Source organism: Nyctibius grandis, chromosome 1 (assembly GCF_013368605.1).
Source record: "Nyctibius grandis isolate bNycGra1 chromosome 1, bNycGra1.pri, whole genome shotgun sequence".
In the NCBI taxonomy this organism is placed as follows: Eukaryota; Metazoa; Chordata; class Aves; order Nyctibiiformes; family Nyctibiidae; genus Nyctibius; species Nyctibius grandis.
The window spans coordinates 109,438,328-109,453,726 of NC_090658.1; the positions used below are offsets into that span (position 1 = coordinate 109,438,328).

The 15,399-nt window shown below is 39.3% G+C and overlaps 1 protein-coding gene across 1 annotated transcript in view; it reads right to left on the bottom strand.

The window, feature by feature from the left end:
• The window catches only part of DLGAP2 (DLG associated protein 2), a 427,755-nt gene that overhangs the window by 55,464 nt on the left and 356,892 nt on the right, over positions 1-15,399 (bottom strand). Inside the window, exons 6-7 of the mRNA XM_068396649.1 lie at positions 9,578-9,725; positions 5,755-5,974 (exon numbers count right to left, since the gene is read on the bottom strand). Coding sequence (XP_068252750.1) covers positions 5,755-5,974; positions 9,578-9,725 — 368 coding nt within the window. The remainder of the gene's footprint in view (positions 1-5,754; positions 5,975-9,577; positions 9,726-15,399) is intronic.

Sequence of the window (15,399 nt, forward strand, 5' to 3'; positions counted from 1 at the left end):
GCTTACTATGAATTAGATAAAAGGAGGTGCATATACAACTGATCTGACAGGTTTGCATTATGCTACATTTTCTAGAAAAATTAAGTCATTGTAATGTGGTGTCCTGGCCACTTAAGGCTAGTAACTATATCCCCTGAAATCAGCAGTGTTCATGCTAAGTTTCTCTCAAGAGTGGCTGGAAATCCCTGAAGCAGGAGAAGTGATCTTGGACCAACACTTAACATAGGACAGAAATCCAGGATGCCTTTATGGACCATCACCCAGTCCCCATTGTGCTGAAGTCCATAGCTAGGTGGATTTTTTTCTGTCATTAATCCATTCATCAAAAATACAATTGTAAGCAAAAAACTTGGGTTAGAGGAAAATGTGAAGTAGTTTTAAGAAACTGAAAATGATGCTCCCTTTTATTCGTCATCCTAAAAGCTGAAGAGCTTAGCTGAGGCCACTCAGTCAGTGCTTGTTGCTGGACAAGGATTTCAGACCTCTGACTGGAGTGCTTCAGTTCCTCCTTGTAGGATATTTAGTCTGTTCTGCTTTAGCTGTTTCAATTTGCATATAAAAGCAATATTCACTGAGCAGATATCCCACCTGATGGATGAGTGTCCTGAGCAGTGGGCTAGAGCGGCAGTGTCTCTCTCAATAAAGGTGGAAGTGTTTTATACAATGTATAATAATGCCATCAGGAGAAACTGAGTGTGCCCTCCACATCTGAAGACGATAACCTGGTGTTCAGGTTATCGTGGATGGCCAAAGGTGCAAATACCAAATTACTCTCTGTCTCAGAGAAGGGATTTTAACATGTTCTTCTGCTTCACAACAGATCATCCTAACTGCTACCTCCAGTATCACTGCAATCCAGTAAGTATTTCTGCATTCACGGTAAACCCAAACATATTCTATAACATATGGAATAAGTCATATATAGGACTCTCTCTACATATAGGACATTTAACAAAAATAAGTTGACCTTCTCAGGCAAAGGGGAAACAAGGGAGAGAGTGGTTAATATTTTCCAGACCTCCTTGTTGGTTATGTTTTCATAGTACAATCCAGTGCTGTATTTGAATTACTAGTCAGTAAGACAGCCCAGGTATTGCAGATGGGAGAACGTGTTACTGCAGCGCTGCTCCCAGCCTCATGCCCTTTGTTTCCCACAGGACTATACAGCCAGGATCCACTATGCACTGAGCTGGTGGTCACACAGCTCTGGTACCTCAGGTAGCTTGTGTATGTCCCCACAGCACTCTGCCAGACGTTACCAAGAAGAAGCCTTCCAAGCTGACAGCACAGCACATATATATATACACACATATATATATATATCACACACACATATATACATGAAGATATACTTAGACAATAGGGACCCAAGCTAGTAGTACCTGGAAAAGTGACCCAGATTTTACGCAATCTTCCTGAGAAGTGAAGCATTGCTTGCAAGAGTGGCAAAGATGTAAGGCAGCAGTAGTTAGGATGACTATTGTACTTTGTGACTTCTCATTCAGGGAATTACATGTTGTCTGTGATGGAGGGACAAGGTGGGAGGCAGCAGCAGCTGGGGCTGTATTTTCTCAGCTGTGCATCTGACAGCTGCAACTGGATACAGTTCAGAGGCAGAAAGCATACGCTGTCATTCAGGGATCTTAACATGAAGCATTTTTTACTGGGTTCATTGTCTCTTTACAAAATGAAATGAGATGGCTAGAAATGCCCTAACCACAATGAACTGTGAGTCTTAGCAGGGGTCACACAGAGTCCAGGTCTACCTGATGGTGTGCCAGCAATGCTGGCTGCCTCCTCTGCATTGTCACTTGTCTCGTGCATTTACACCTGGAGCAACAGGTAGTGCCTTATGTCTTCTCACACAATCTCCATCAGAGGTGGAGAAGCCTGGTTCCACAAAAAATTAAACTACATAGGTCCAGGCAAAAGTTACATGTTCATTAGTACCACAGATGTTACCATTGAACCATCTGGTTTTCTCTGTAAAGTTGTATACATTTAAGAAGAGCTAGTTACTGGTAGTTCTTTTTCCATTTATTAGAAAACCCTGCTAACAGAGTCCATTAATAATGTCCCACATAATATTCATTACAGTTGCAGCCTTCCTACCTTCTGAAAGCTGTTAATGCACCTAGGAACATTTTAGATAACTGCATCTGTAAATACATTTTTCATACTTTTGCAATTGAATTCATAGGTCAAATACTACATTTTTTATTTTAAATTTACATTTTTAGTTACATGAATTCATTTTTAGCTAGGCCTCTGCGTTATGATTTAATTGCTTTACAACATCGATAAGAGGCAGTCATGACCTGTATCACTAAAATTTCAAGTAATAATTACATTGCAATGCCTGTTAATTTTCTAAGAAATTGCTTTAGTTTCTTTGCCAAGAAGAGTTTGTTACATCAGAAGCAAAAAAGGAATTAACGTAATGTAATTTTCCTAAGAATTCAAAAGTCTGAATTGGAACTGAAGGCTGATGTGAAGCTTCGACCTTTTTGACACTTATTTGAGTGAAGCCCATATAAATGTCAAATATTGGCCAACACCATTTTCACATGTCAGCCAATTGTCTCTTTTACAATTTTCAGAGAGGGCTGGAGAAGCAAGATAGTTTTTTTAAATTATAGTAATGATAAGAAATGAAGCATCTCCCTCCAAAGTGACAGGGGCTGAAGAGAGAAATAAGGAAGAGTTACCCTCAGGGTTTTAAACACGAGAACTTATTTGGCAACTGAAATTTTCAGCTCATAGTGAACCACATAATCCTTTCTCTTCTTGTAAATCAGATAAATATTTCTAATTTGAATATTGATCTTACATAGAAGCTGAGAACAAAGTTGCTCAGTGGTACAGAGATGATATTTTGAACACAGAACCACACTCAGAACTGTATACAGTCCATAGGCTTGGAAACAGTTTTGGCTCAGGAAAACATCTCACATCATCTTTTTTCTCCACAATGTCAATATCACCTCACCAGAACAAAGCCGAAAGATTACATATTTGGGCAAGAAAACTTATCTGATAAATCATTTCCAAGATGAGGGAGAAGCCATCTGTGAAACGAAGGCTGAAGTTTTCAAAACGACGTTATTTAACCAGCAGACTGCTAATCAATGCAAAACGTTTTTCATAAATATGAAAACACTGGGATGCAAACATATTTACTGCCTAATCTGATTATTTTCCCAAACATATTCTATTATTCAGCTTTGTTGTTCTAGAGAAAATAAAATAAATTAGCTTCAGTGAGAATTTTGGGCTTATCTAGCATATAAACTCAAGACAGCTTAGGTTAAAACCAATCAACTTGGTAACCAAAGTAATTCTGAAAGTATACCAACTCAGTACCTGCAGTCAGACACTAAAATAGATATTTAGTTGTATCTTTTGCCATGGAAGATTTCTTCATAATAATCACACAGCACTATATGACAAAGATGAAAATTAGTCTCTGGGGTAGCAATAAAAATCTCATATCATGCTGAGATGATGAGCCTAGACAAACTGGCTGCCCAGGGCTTGTGTGGGTGGACTCTTCGATGAGTTAAAAACTGGCTGGATGGCCGAGCCCAGAGAGTGGTGGTGAATGGGGCAAAGTCCAACTGGCGGCCGGTCACTAGCGGTGTTCCCCAGGGCTCAGTTCTGGGGCCGGTGCTGTTCAATATCTTTATAGATGATCTAGACGTAGGGATTGAGTGCACCCTCAGCAAATTTGCAGATGACACCAAGCTGGGTGGGAGTGTCGATCTGCTAGAGGGTAGGAAGGCCCTACAGAGGGATCTGGACAGGTTAGATAGATGGGCAGAGATCAACGGCATGAGGTTCAACAAGAACAAGTGCCGGGTCTTACACTTCAGCCACAACAACCCCATGCAGGGCTACAGGCTGGGGGAAGAGTGGTTAGAAAGTGGCCTGGTGGAAAGAGGCCTGGGGGTGCTGATCGACAGCCGGCTAAACATGAGCCAGCAGTGTGCCCAGGTGGCCAAGAAGGCCAATGGCATCCTGGCCTCTATTAGGAATAGTGTAGCCAGCCGGTCTAGGGAAGTGATCGTCCCTCTGTACTCGGCACTGGTGAGGCCGCACCTTGAGTACTGTGTTCAGTTCTGGGCCCCGCACTTCAAGAAAGATGTTGAGGTGTTGGAGCGAGTCCAGACGAGGGCGACCAAGCTGGTGAAGGGTCTGGAGGGTCTGATCTACGAGGAACAGCTGAGGGAGCTGGGGTTGTTTAGCCTGGAGAAGAGGAGGCTCAGAGGTGACCTTATTGCAGCCTACAACTACCTGAAGGGAGGTTGTAGTGGAGTGGGAGTTGGCCTCTTCTCCCAGGCAACTAGCGATAGGACAAGAGGACATAGCCTCAAGCTTTGCCAGGGGAGGTTCAGGTTGGACATTAGGAAGCATTTCTTCTCAGAAATGGTCATTAGACATTGGAACGGGCTGCCTAGGGAGGTGGTGGAGTCACCATCTCTGGATGTGTTTAAGAAAAGACTGGACATGGCACTTAGTGCCATGGTCTAGTTGACATGGTGGTGTCAGGGCAATGGTTGGACTCGATGATCCCAGAGGTCTCTTCCAACCTGATTGATTCTGTGTGATTCTGTGTGATGATAGCATCTCTGTTAAACAAAGGACAGAAACATCCCTAGAGGTGGCACTCTAAGCCACAACTTCTGGTTTGGCACAAAGTTATATATAGCAACTAAAATACTACGTTTAAGATAAAATAACTTTATGGTACTTCTGGAATGCAAATTTATGTTATTCAACCTCAGCTTACTTCCTTTCTAAGCTCCCACTGTTCTGTTATACAACAGATGCGTCAAGCAAATAATTTAAAAAGTATTTTTTGCACGATATATATTGAGGTCTATTTTTACCTTTTGTAGATGGGTAGCCTGCACTGCAATTTAATAGCATGTGGCAAGGACAGCATCATAATTAGGAACTGACATTAACGTATTTGGAAACATAAAAGTGAATTTGGATCACTTAACAAAGCATACGTATTTGTCATAGATTTCATTTTAATTATTTAACTTTACCAATACTAAACGCTAATATTCTAAAATGAATAAAGCTATAATCTTTGCTAAGCAACTAATAAGAGAAAAGAAAGTTGCCAGAAGAATGTTAAAAGATCCTAAAAGTGAATGGCATAACAATGAATGCTAATGGTTACTGATGAGTAATAGCAGATGTGTGAAGCTTGCCATAATGTTTATGATGCAGTTTACTGATACAACTGGTTAAACCTTTTTCTAAAAGTAAGTAATTAATTCCCTGTTAAGTTAATTGCCTGTAAGTGTTTAGACCAAATATTTAAAGTCTTGCTTGTCTTTTTCTTTTGGTTCTTTAAGGACCTAAATTAAAATCAGTGCAACTGATCTCATTTAGAAGATCAATTACTTGACAGATAAAAATACCTAAATGTCTAACAATATCTAAATGATACCATTTGCACTTGCATTTTTATATTTGCACTTGGATAACTGTATGTATGGGAAATGGAGGTCAAATTAAGGCTATGCTGAAGTCCAGGCCCATTCTATTATGCTTGCAGGATTCTCCTCAGAAGGAGCTTATTCCAAGCTGTAGCCACAATGGTACAGTATTAAAAACCTAAGAATACTACTATCAAATATCACTACAGAGGGAAACTGTTTCCAGTGTCAAACATCCTTTTACAAAGCAAGACGACATATTTTTACATGCAGAACAGTGGGTCATCATAGATTTGCTTACCTGTGGTTGACCTGATAGTTGAGGTGATGTTGGAAGATGCCATCGCAGGTATACATTCATCATCTTGGGAATAGCCTGCCTGAATGGCACGCAAGTAACTGTGGCTTCTTGTTCGGAAACATCCAGGGAGGTCAAGGGCATCCATTGCCTGAGCTTCAACTTCACTAAACACTGATTCACACACCGATTCAAATTGCCCATTAACCTCTGCTTCACTCATCTGAATAAACAACAACAATGCATTTGATTTTTGACTTGCTTTTTTTGTGATCATCACGGCCTCAACATCTCAAATGGACACCTGTACATTGATGAAGAACTGTTTTAGCAAATAGTTAAAATGTAGTAATCCCTTCTGATCACATTCACATTTTTTTAACTTACATCAGCTGTTCATAGGTATATAGCAAATACATCACACATGCCATACAATTAATTTTATACTTAATATATTTTGGCATATTCAGAGGATTGTAAATACACGATTTAATGGTAACCGACGAGATCACTCTGCACTGATAGAAATCCATGTTCTGCCAGGATAGGAGAACATAAATCAGCTATACTAATATTAGCTCTCAAAAGGTGAGGGTGGATTGCCTGGGCTTCTCACTTATCAGCAAAGTTACTACTCATGGGCATTTAGCCTGTGTGACAGGTTGTTATCTTCTTCTCACTATAAAGGGGCTCAAGGAAGTATCTCATACTTGAAGATGTGTAAGTTCAGAGGACATGACGCTTCTGAAAGGTTTGAGAAATATTGCACCTAGAGTTGTGTCCATTGAAGCATGTGAAAGAATAACCAATGTCTGAAACAGTGTGAAAAGTGGTCAGATGAGACAGTAAAGCTTGGACCGCCTTTAGCTGAGAAGGGCCCTAAACCAAACCCATTCCCTGGTTAACTGGGTTAGCCATTCAAGTACCATGGAAAAACGAGATGCAGCCACTACTGCTGCCTTTTCTTCAGCAGCATTATTTTAAGTCTCACACTTCTGCCCGAGGTGTGCTGAGGAACCCTGCCTGTCAGAGCACCCTAGATGTGCCCACCTGCATCACCCACCAGGTTGGGCCCTTGGGGGATTTCAGCACCACCCTCCATCTCCCCACAGGGCTTGGGCAGGAGCCAGCATCTACCTGCTGACCCATGCCCAGGCTGGGCATGATGCAAAACTGTACATTTTTAGGTAGCTTTCTTGATAAACAGGGTTTAGGCAGGCCGGCCAGGCTTAGGGAACCTCTTGGTAGGGAACTGTGTATTGCAGTTTTGAAGATGAGTGCCTAAATTCTACCTATATCATCTTTAACATCGTCTCTGAAGTCAGCCCTAGCTACCTGTAAATGTACCTGAATAATTCAAAGTTATGTTTCTCCAATATCAGATAGGAAATTAACACTGGACAGACAAATGCTTGACCTCTTGATAATATTTTTTTTAAAAAGAGAGTGCTAGAAATCAGAATCAGTATAAATACCAAGTTAAATTCATAGCTCCACTAAACAGCACATCCAGTTGATATTACTTTTTCTGTGTGGCTGCTAAGTGCCTTTTTCATTATTACCGTTCCTAGTACATTATTCATTATGGAAACAGAGTGAGTGCAAATGTTTCAAATGTTTTAGGATTTTGATTAAGTAAATGGAAATTTCATATGGAACTTCTGATGATAATGAATAACTGATATTTTAATTTCATGTAAGACATTTTGGCTACTAAATCTCTTCTGAAAGGAATTACATTACCCTTCATAAAATTTGCGTCTAATAAAGTTAAGTAGACTAATGCAATCTCAAAAAGATTAAAAAAAAAAATCTTACTCTGAAGTATTTTGCATACATCATTGATCGGGAAATTTATGGTAATGTAGTCCAGGAACACTTTAAGTCCTAACCACTTCTTTCAAACTAAGGTCACTGACAATAGAAAAATAAAAGTTTTAAAACTTAAATTAAAAATATAAACCATGGAACCCAGCACCCTTCTTGACTTGACCCTTGGTCAAGAGTGAAAAAGGAAAGATCTCATAAAAAAAGGCATTAACAATACCACAAATCATACAAACTGCTGTTATGTTGATGGGACAAGAAGATGATGGTGCAATGGAAAAAGAACAGTGAACAGCAAAGTTTCAGAAATTGTTATTTTAATACATTTACTTCGTATAGCAACTACTAAATGCATTTATTACAGGTCTGAAAACAGCTGGACTGTGAGGTAGGAAGTATGTGGTTGACACAAAATTATGTAGGTTAATGAAGACTGAAAAAGAAAGTAAGGTACTCTATCCAGCAGGTTTAGTTAATCTGACCAATTGAGCAATCTACCTGCAAATGAAATTTATTGTGGACATCTTTCCAGGTAATGCACATTGGAGTGAAGAATTTTATCCACTGCTGAAAACCAATTAGTCATTATGGACAGCTCAGTGAACATCTCCATGCACAAGGTCAAAGAAAGAGGCAGAAGATGTTAGAATAGTTCTATATTATAGCATTGTTATGTGACAGCCAACAGCACTTGCTTTGAATGCAGGATCTAATTATTGTGAAACTTTCTCAAAGCCAGAGTGTAATAAAAATAGAAAATAACCCAATCAGAGTAACAAAAACCAAGGTATGAAAATGATGGGGACAGATTTCACGAGGGAGCTATGAAAAATAATGAAAGGTCTGGAACATGACTGACTGTCTGTTTCCAATTCTGATGTATGCTATACAAGATTAAACTTAAATTTATCCCACATAAATTAAGGAATTTGACTGACGGGCATTAGTCAGGCAACTAGTCCCTCCCAACTCTCTACAGTCAGTGGAGACTGACAAGCATTTCCAGGGGGCTCTCAGCCCACTTGGGATGTGCATTGTCCTGGAAAAATCTCTTTCACTCCATTAACTACAGAGGAAGCTTTAGTTGTTGCTTCAGTTAAAAGCCTCAAGTTAGATGAGTTGAATCCAGGCCTGAATAGCCATACAATACAAATTGAATGTGAATGAATATAAAATTGCTTCAAAAAATATTTTTTTAACATAACCGTTGTGCATAATTGGCTACTGTACCCTTAGGTGCCTCACTAAATGGTCAAAGAAAAATAAAGTAGCACATGTCTGAGAAGAGGGCAGGGCCCACCTGTCATGAAGCAACACAGGGAAGAAATGTCAGGAGCAATACACATTTAGAAACATTGGAAATTTTATGTTAAGTCCTCTGCTAAACAGAACATGCACATACTTCATAAGGCTGCTTGCATTTCAGGCCTGATTCAGATCTCACTTCAACATGAATTAGTACTAACCAACCAACATAAAACCAGCAGGGTGGAAAAATGTCCCTTTTCAGAAGTCCCCATGCAGAGAATAATTGATGGGACTTATTCTTTCACCCAGGAAGAGTGAGAGATTGAGTTTAGAGATGAATCACTGCTCCTTTGGAGCATAATTATTTCAATCTATATCTTAATCTGGCAACCCACATTTACTGAAATCAGAGTAGATATTTTCAGAGGATGAGTATTGTAGGAGTGTGCCCCTTATGCTCTGTCTGAATCTTCTTAACATTTAAGTATTTAATACAGACTGAAAATGAAAATATCAGTATTTATAATTTTAATGAAAAATAAATGGAAAACTTTATGTATGATAGTGTCGCTTTGCTTCTAGCATTCATTATTTTTCTTGAAATTTTGAACAAGGGTAACATTCCTTAGAATTGAATTGACAGTTCACATCCTCAGTTTGATATTAATTTTTAAAAAAAACAACATCCACTAGTAACAACTCTCAAATCTGTGATTAATCTATAAGAAAAGTTATAACAAGAATTTCCCACCTGACTAACACAGCTGGCCTGACTGAGCGTGCTCACTGCTCTCATATAGCTCTGATTCCTTGAGCGAAACTTTGGGGAATTGTAGTTTGCAGAGGGATCCAGGTTGTGACCCCCAGGCACGTCACTTGCAGTTTGAAGGTAGCTCTGACTACAAAGGAAAGAGGAAGAAAAAAGGAAAGGGTGTAAAACTACAGACGGAAACAATTAGGACGCTAAAGACAGTAATTTGTATGAGACTCACAAATCCATTCCCCAGGGTCAAAATCTCTCTCTCTATAAAGCATCATAAATTTGTTGTAGTAAAACACCTTATCACAAGCAGAGAATCTGTCTGCAGTTCTGCTACCTAAATGATATGAAATTGTAAGTCTTTGCTGTATTTAAACGTCATCAATTCTCCTGGCTATTAATGTTGAACTTTACTAAAAGAAAATGTCTAGGTCAACAGGAACAAGAGCCGGAGCTAAAGCATAAACTAAAGCAATTAAAAATGTTTCTTCATAGATAAAATCTGTTACTTGTCATCTGTTTTTCATGAAGGTGTTAGGCATCAAGAGACCTTTTGTCTTCAAAGGATTGATACATTTTTAGAAAAGATAAAAATATCCTATGTTCAGCTAAAAAAAAAAAAAGATTAACAAGGTACTCAGAGCAACTGCACAAAGCTCTGGAAATGCTTTTCTTACAACACATCTCACTGTTTGGAGGACTGAGACCCTAACACCACACTGAGCCCCTTTTAGTGTGCTTTCACTACAAGGGTATGTTAGTCTTCATGTTCTATGTCAAATATTTTGTTTATCTGTCATTCCAGGAAAACAAAAGAAGCCTAAGAGAAGATACTCACTCTGAAAACAAACTTTTTTTTAAAAAAAAGAAGGTTGTGTTCAGTGAACAACACAAAAAAAAAGAAAGTTTCAGAGTTCTCAGAACCTCTGAAAAATCAGATTTAGGAGCCATGTGACACTTGTCCCTAAACAGCAGTGTACAAATTAATTCACGTTTCAGAAAATGTTGGGTTTCATGTGGTGAATAGGTATTTTTAATATTTATTCCTTAAAGGTAGCTTTAACAAAAACACAGTTTCTGGGACAATAGATTTGTGCCATTTGAACATCTACCAGTATTGGCACTACAGGTATGTGACGCTGAGCCAGCGTTACTCAGGGCAGCCATGGCTGTGACAGGTGCCTGGGCTGTCGGGAATGTCCCTGTGAAAGGGGAAGCTCCCTCTCCAGAAGGATCAGACCACTCAGTGAATGAGAAAGCCACAGGTTCAACTCCTGGTTGAAAATGAAGCACAAACCAGGACCTTGTTTCGTAGACTATACTTATCAAACATTGAGCGTGACCATAGGCTGGTGCTTGAGAAAGGACTCAGCCTTCCTCACTAAGTGGACATAACCTGAGTTTTAGCTGGAAGCAATCCCTGAGGAGCACTCAGGGAGGAATCTCAGACCCTTTATCACAGCTTTGCAGAAGAAAATGGTGTTGAGCTCCATCTCTGTGTGTGGCCATGTCCTTTGATGTCAGACAGGTGAGATGACCCAGGGTCCCTCACATCACCAGCTGCAAGAGCAGATGGGATTTACAGACCCCACTGACCTTATACTTGGGAGATCTGCTCTCAAGCACTTCCATGTGTTCTCCCTGGCTTGGCCATCTCAGGGTCAACATAGACATAGCCTTGCTTCCTCAGTGCATCTGCCCATGGCTGGGCTATCTGCTTCTCTAAGATGGACTGCCTTCTTCAAAAAAGGACAGGTTTTGTTTTCATCTTGATGCAAGGCAGGCATTTTTTTTAACTCTTAAGAAATTTCCCTGGAGGAAAAGCTTTTTTCTCTTCCTGTCTTTATTCAGTGCCTTCTATGGAATACCTCTGTAACCTCAAGACAGAAGTATAATATGTAGAAACTATGCTATAACTGCTAAAACCAAAATGAAAAGGTAGGAGATTGACGCAGACATGTGATCAGAGGTTAATTAAGTCACTATAGTCAAAGTGATTTGCAGATCAAGATAGCTGTCGGATAGTGGGTCTAATTTGGTTTTAGATGATGAAAACAAGAACTGTAGCAGCACTTCTTTGTTCCCATAGGTACGAAGAGAAATATAATAGTTTAGGCAAAGTGGTGTAGAGCCTCCCTATCTATATTTTATTGCTGGATGTAACTAAACCTCCTTTCCTCTACAGGAAGCAGGCTGATGACTGTCACCTGCTTTGTGTCATTCTGATTCTTTGCATATGCTTTACTAAATCTGTCTGGTATTATTAATTTAGTGTTTTTCAAAACGGGTAGATGAGTCCTCTCTGGACTTTCTGCTTGTCATCAGGTGGTAAAATCTGGGATTATGAGTTCAGAATCCCAGTTTGTGAAAGAAACATCTGAAGTTTCTTCAGTAAAACATGGGCTACATTAAGAAAAGACAGAGGCAATAGAATTAAATTATAAATTATTAATTATTTTATAAACTACTTAAAAACAAATTGATTTAAACTGGCTCCTAATAGCTGTCTCCTTTGCTAAATAATGGTCAACAACCTAGTATTTCATTATCCTTTGAGGTATTGCTATCACTAAATACAATCAGCACTTTCTACAGTAATAATTTATGAGGGAAAGAAGCCTAGTATTCCATGGTACTGCTAACCAGCTGAGTTTCAATGGATGAGTTCGGACATTACCTGATATAGTTAAATAATTTTTCATTTATCAGAGGAGAGCAATTGATTCATAGGACTGTAGCAAAATAAAAGAGATGTTATATATATTAGTCTATAAAAGCAATTTCACATCCATTTGATTAATACTTTGAAATTTTCCTGATAAAAAGAAAGATTAGTTTTCATTTCTAAGATACACACTCAAAGTTGACTTCTAGGATAAATGTCTCAATGCATGGTAAAAATTATGATCTCACTAGAAACACGATCCAGAACCAAAAATGCCATAGACACAAAAATTGCATCAAGAAGTTGCTCTCAAATGTCATTATCTGTTGCTCAAGGAACTTTCATGCTTGTCAACAAAGCTATAAAGCACACACCGCATGTGGCATTGGTAAATGCTGGCTTTTTAAGGACATCCACCCCATCTATAAGCTTAGAACAAAATTCTTGACCTTCATTTCCAAAACACCACAGCTTTATCACTTTGATAAAAGAAAATAATTTTCTTTTATGCTCTGTAGTAGATGATATATCTCAGTTGGTCACTGAAGAAGGGCAAGACAAGCATGAGCACATGAGATGGTTTGACAGTTCATCTCCAGGACCACACACAAATACAGACATTAACATCAAAGAGGTGACTCTAAAGCTCGGTACTATGGAAAAGGAGGAAGAAGTTGAGAGTAACAGGAAAATTAAATTGATATGTCAGTCCTTTCCCTGTTTGCTTTTCCAAACAAACAAGATTTTAGGAACGGATGTCCTTTTAAAAGCTGTTTTGCCCTCAAGGATTGCTTTCACCTTTCCATTGGCTAGGGCAAGTCCAGGGCAGCTAGGAAGAGGTCTTAAACTTAATGAGAAGTATCTTAGCTGCAAGCAAGGCTCAAAGCCTAGAGAAACTTTTAGGAATAAAGAAGTCCCATGTAATGACCTTGTAGCTATTGAGAACATCTACTCAAAAAGCAAAGCTTTAGGACTCCTAGTGAAGATAGCTAAATTTGCAACAGCTCTTTCAGTGCTCAGCAGATCGCCTGAGTGTATCTGGGCAGGACAAAATACTGTATTATAACCACATAAAGTGAACTACAGTATGGCATGCTTATCTGGGACAGTATATCTGATAGCATGTGTACGTCACCCTGATATGGATTGAATGGGAAAGAGGTTAGGTTGCATATTCCAACAGCAAAACATAGATAAAGAATAAGAGAAGAGGCAGCAGTGCAAAAAAGAGTTGCTGCTTAGAAGTTTCTAGCAGTCTTGCATCACAGCCTCCCTTTTCTTGACTCTAGTCTCCAAAGACTTAGGCCTCTGTATCCAAACCTCATATGCCTTACTGCTCCTATCTGAAAGCTGCTCCTTCCTCCAGCCCCAGAACTCACATTTACCAAACCCCCCAAGTATAGCTCTCCTTCATTTCCGACCAACTCAGATCCTAATCCTTACTGCTCCCTAGAATCCTCCTGATTCCCAGCTCACAGTTGTCCTGCTCAAGATCTTCCAAAATATCATCAGGGAAGTCAGCATTTGGCCACTTGTCCTACTTCTGCCCTCTGCGGATTTCAAAAGTACCCTTAACACAAGTGTCAGCAGAGTCCAGCTACCCCTGCTACAGCCATCTAATACTGCTCCCTCACTGGAGACATTGGCTTCCACAAAAGCACAAACTCTTCTCCTTGTAGAAACTAACTGTTCTTGCCCACACCCCACCAAAACTGAAATTTAAGAGCAGAATGGGGGAAAAGAATTGCTGGAAAATACCTGTTACTTTAGCCCTGCAAGCAACAAGATGCGCTTAAAAAAAAGAAAAGGAAAAAAGACAACATTTTTTTACTCTTTTGACTCCAGAAAACAGATTTCCTTCTGTGTTTTGCTGTGTCTTGTAGCCGACCTTAACCGGAAAAATGTAGGAAAGAAGTTTAAGTTTACTTATATTGTAACCAAAAAGCATTAGATAACATTTGTCAAGAGATTTTGGGAGATGGAAGAGCGTATTTACATCTCCTTATCTTTTCCCCACTTATGCCATTGTAATACAAGACTTGTAAAACTAGAGAGCTATTTAAAACATGTTCTAATGAGAGGAACAATCATGGAAGCTAATCCAACAGCTGCAATCAAGCATTAAATAATAATAAGGGAAGGACTCTTATTTCCTCATCTTTAGCCATCTATTATTTAGCCATCTATTTCCTCCTCTATTAACTGTGTATTTTTAAAAGGAGTAAGATGCTTACTTTACTTTATAGACAGTAAACAACCAACTTTGTTTTTTTTTTCCTGCATTCCATTGTTTTATATAACTTTTTGAAGTCCATCTGACCATGCATGGTGTCTGAAGCAGCCCGACGACATCAGCCTATAGTGCTGGGGGATTTGAGGCATTCCCGCTGCGGTCTGTACCACAGCACCTTGCACCGCTGACTTGAAGTCTACCACTTTGGGCAGCACTCAGCCCGTGCTTTGTCATCACTGAGTTCAGATGCTGATGAACACCCAGGATGGTTTGTGGCGTGTTTCCTGAAGTCTCTTGTCATTGCTGTATGATGAGTATTGCTGTAAGCTAGAATTACAACACGCAGTACTGTACTGTGACTTATGCGACCATTGCCTGTTTTGCAGAAAACAATCTTTTTATCCTTTTGTGAAAAGTTATGTATGGTAGTAAAACAACATGGTTTCACTTTTAGGACACCTTGAAATGCCAGATTTAGAGAGTGATATGGTTTTACAGCTGATAGCTGAGCCATGGTCAAAATAAAACAAACCCCCTAACTTCTCCCTACAAATTCAGATTCCTGAGCAGAAATACTTGACAGTCAAGACAACCCTAGTGGGAACATAAGGTGTATGAGTCCTGAGAAAGGGATCTCTGTCACATTGGTTTTTTTTTTAATACTGTCTGTATTTTATTTTCTAATAAGTGATTGATATCATATACTTTGTCATAAACCCAATACCTTTGCTTAAAAAAGTATGGACATGATGCCAACAATACAGCAAATGTTGTACACTTGCCAAGGTCATTCCTTGATCTACTCACATTCGCAATAGTGATCACTCCCCAGATTACTTGTTCTCTGTCAAATATTCAGCCACCAGTGCACCCTGGGTCAAGAATGTACCAAAAGTGAAAGGAAATATTCCCAGG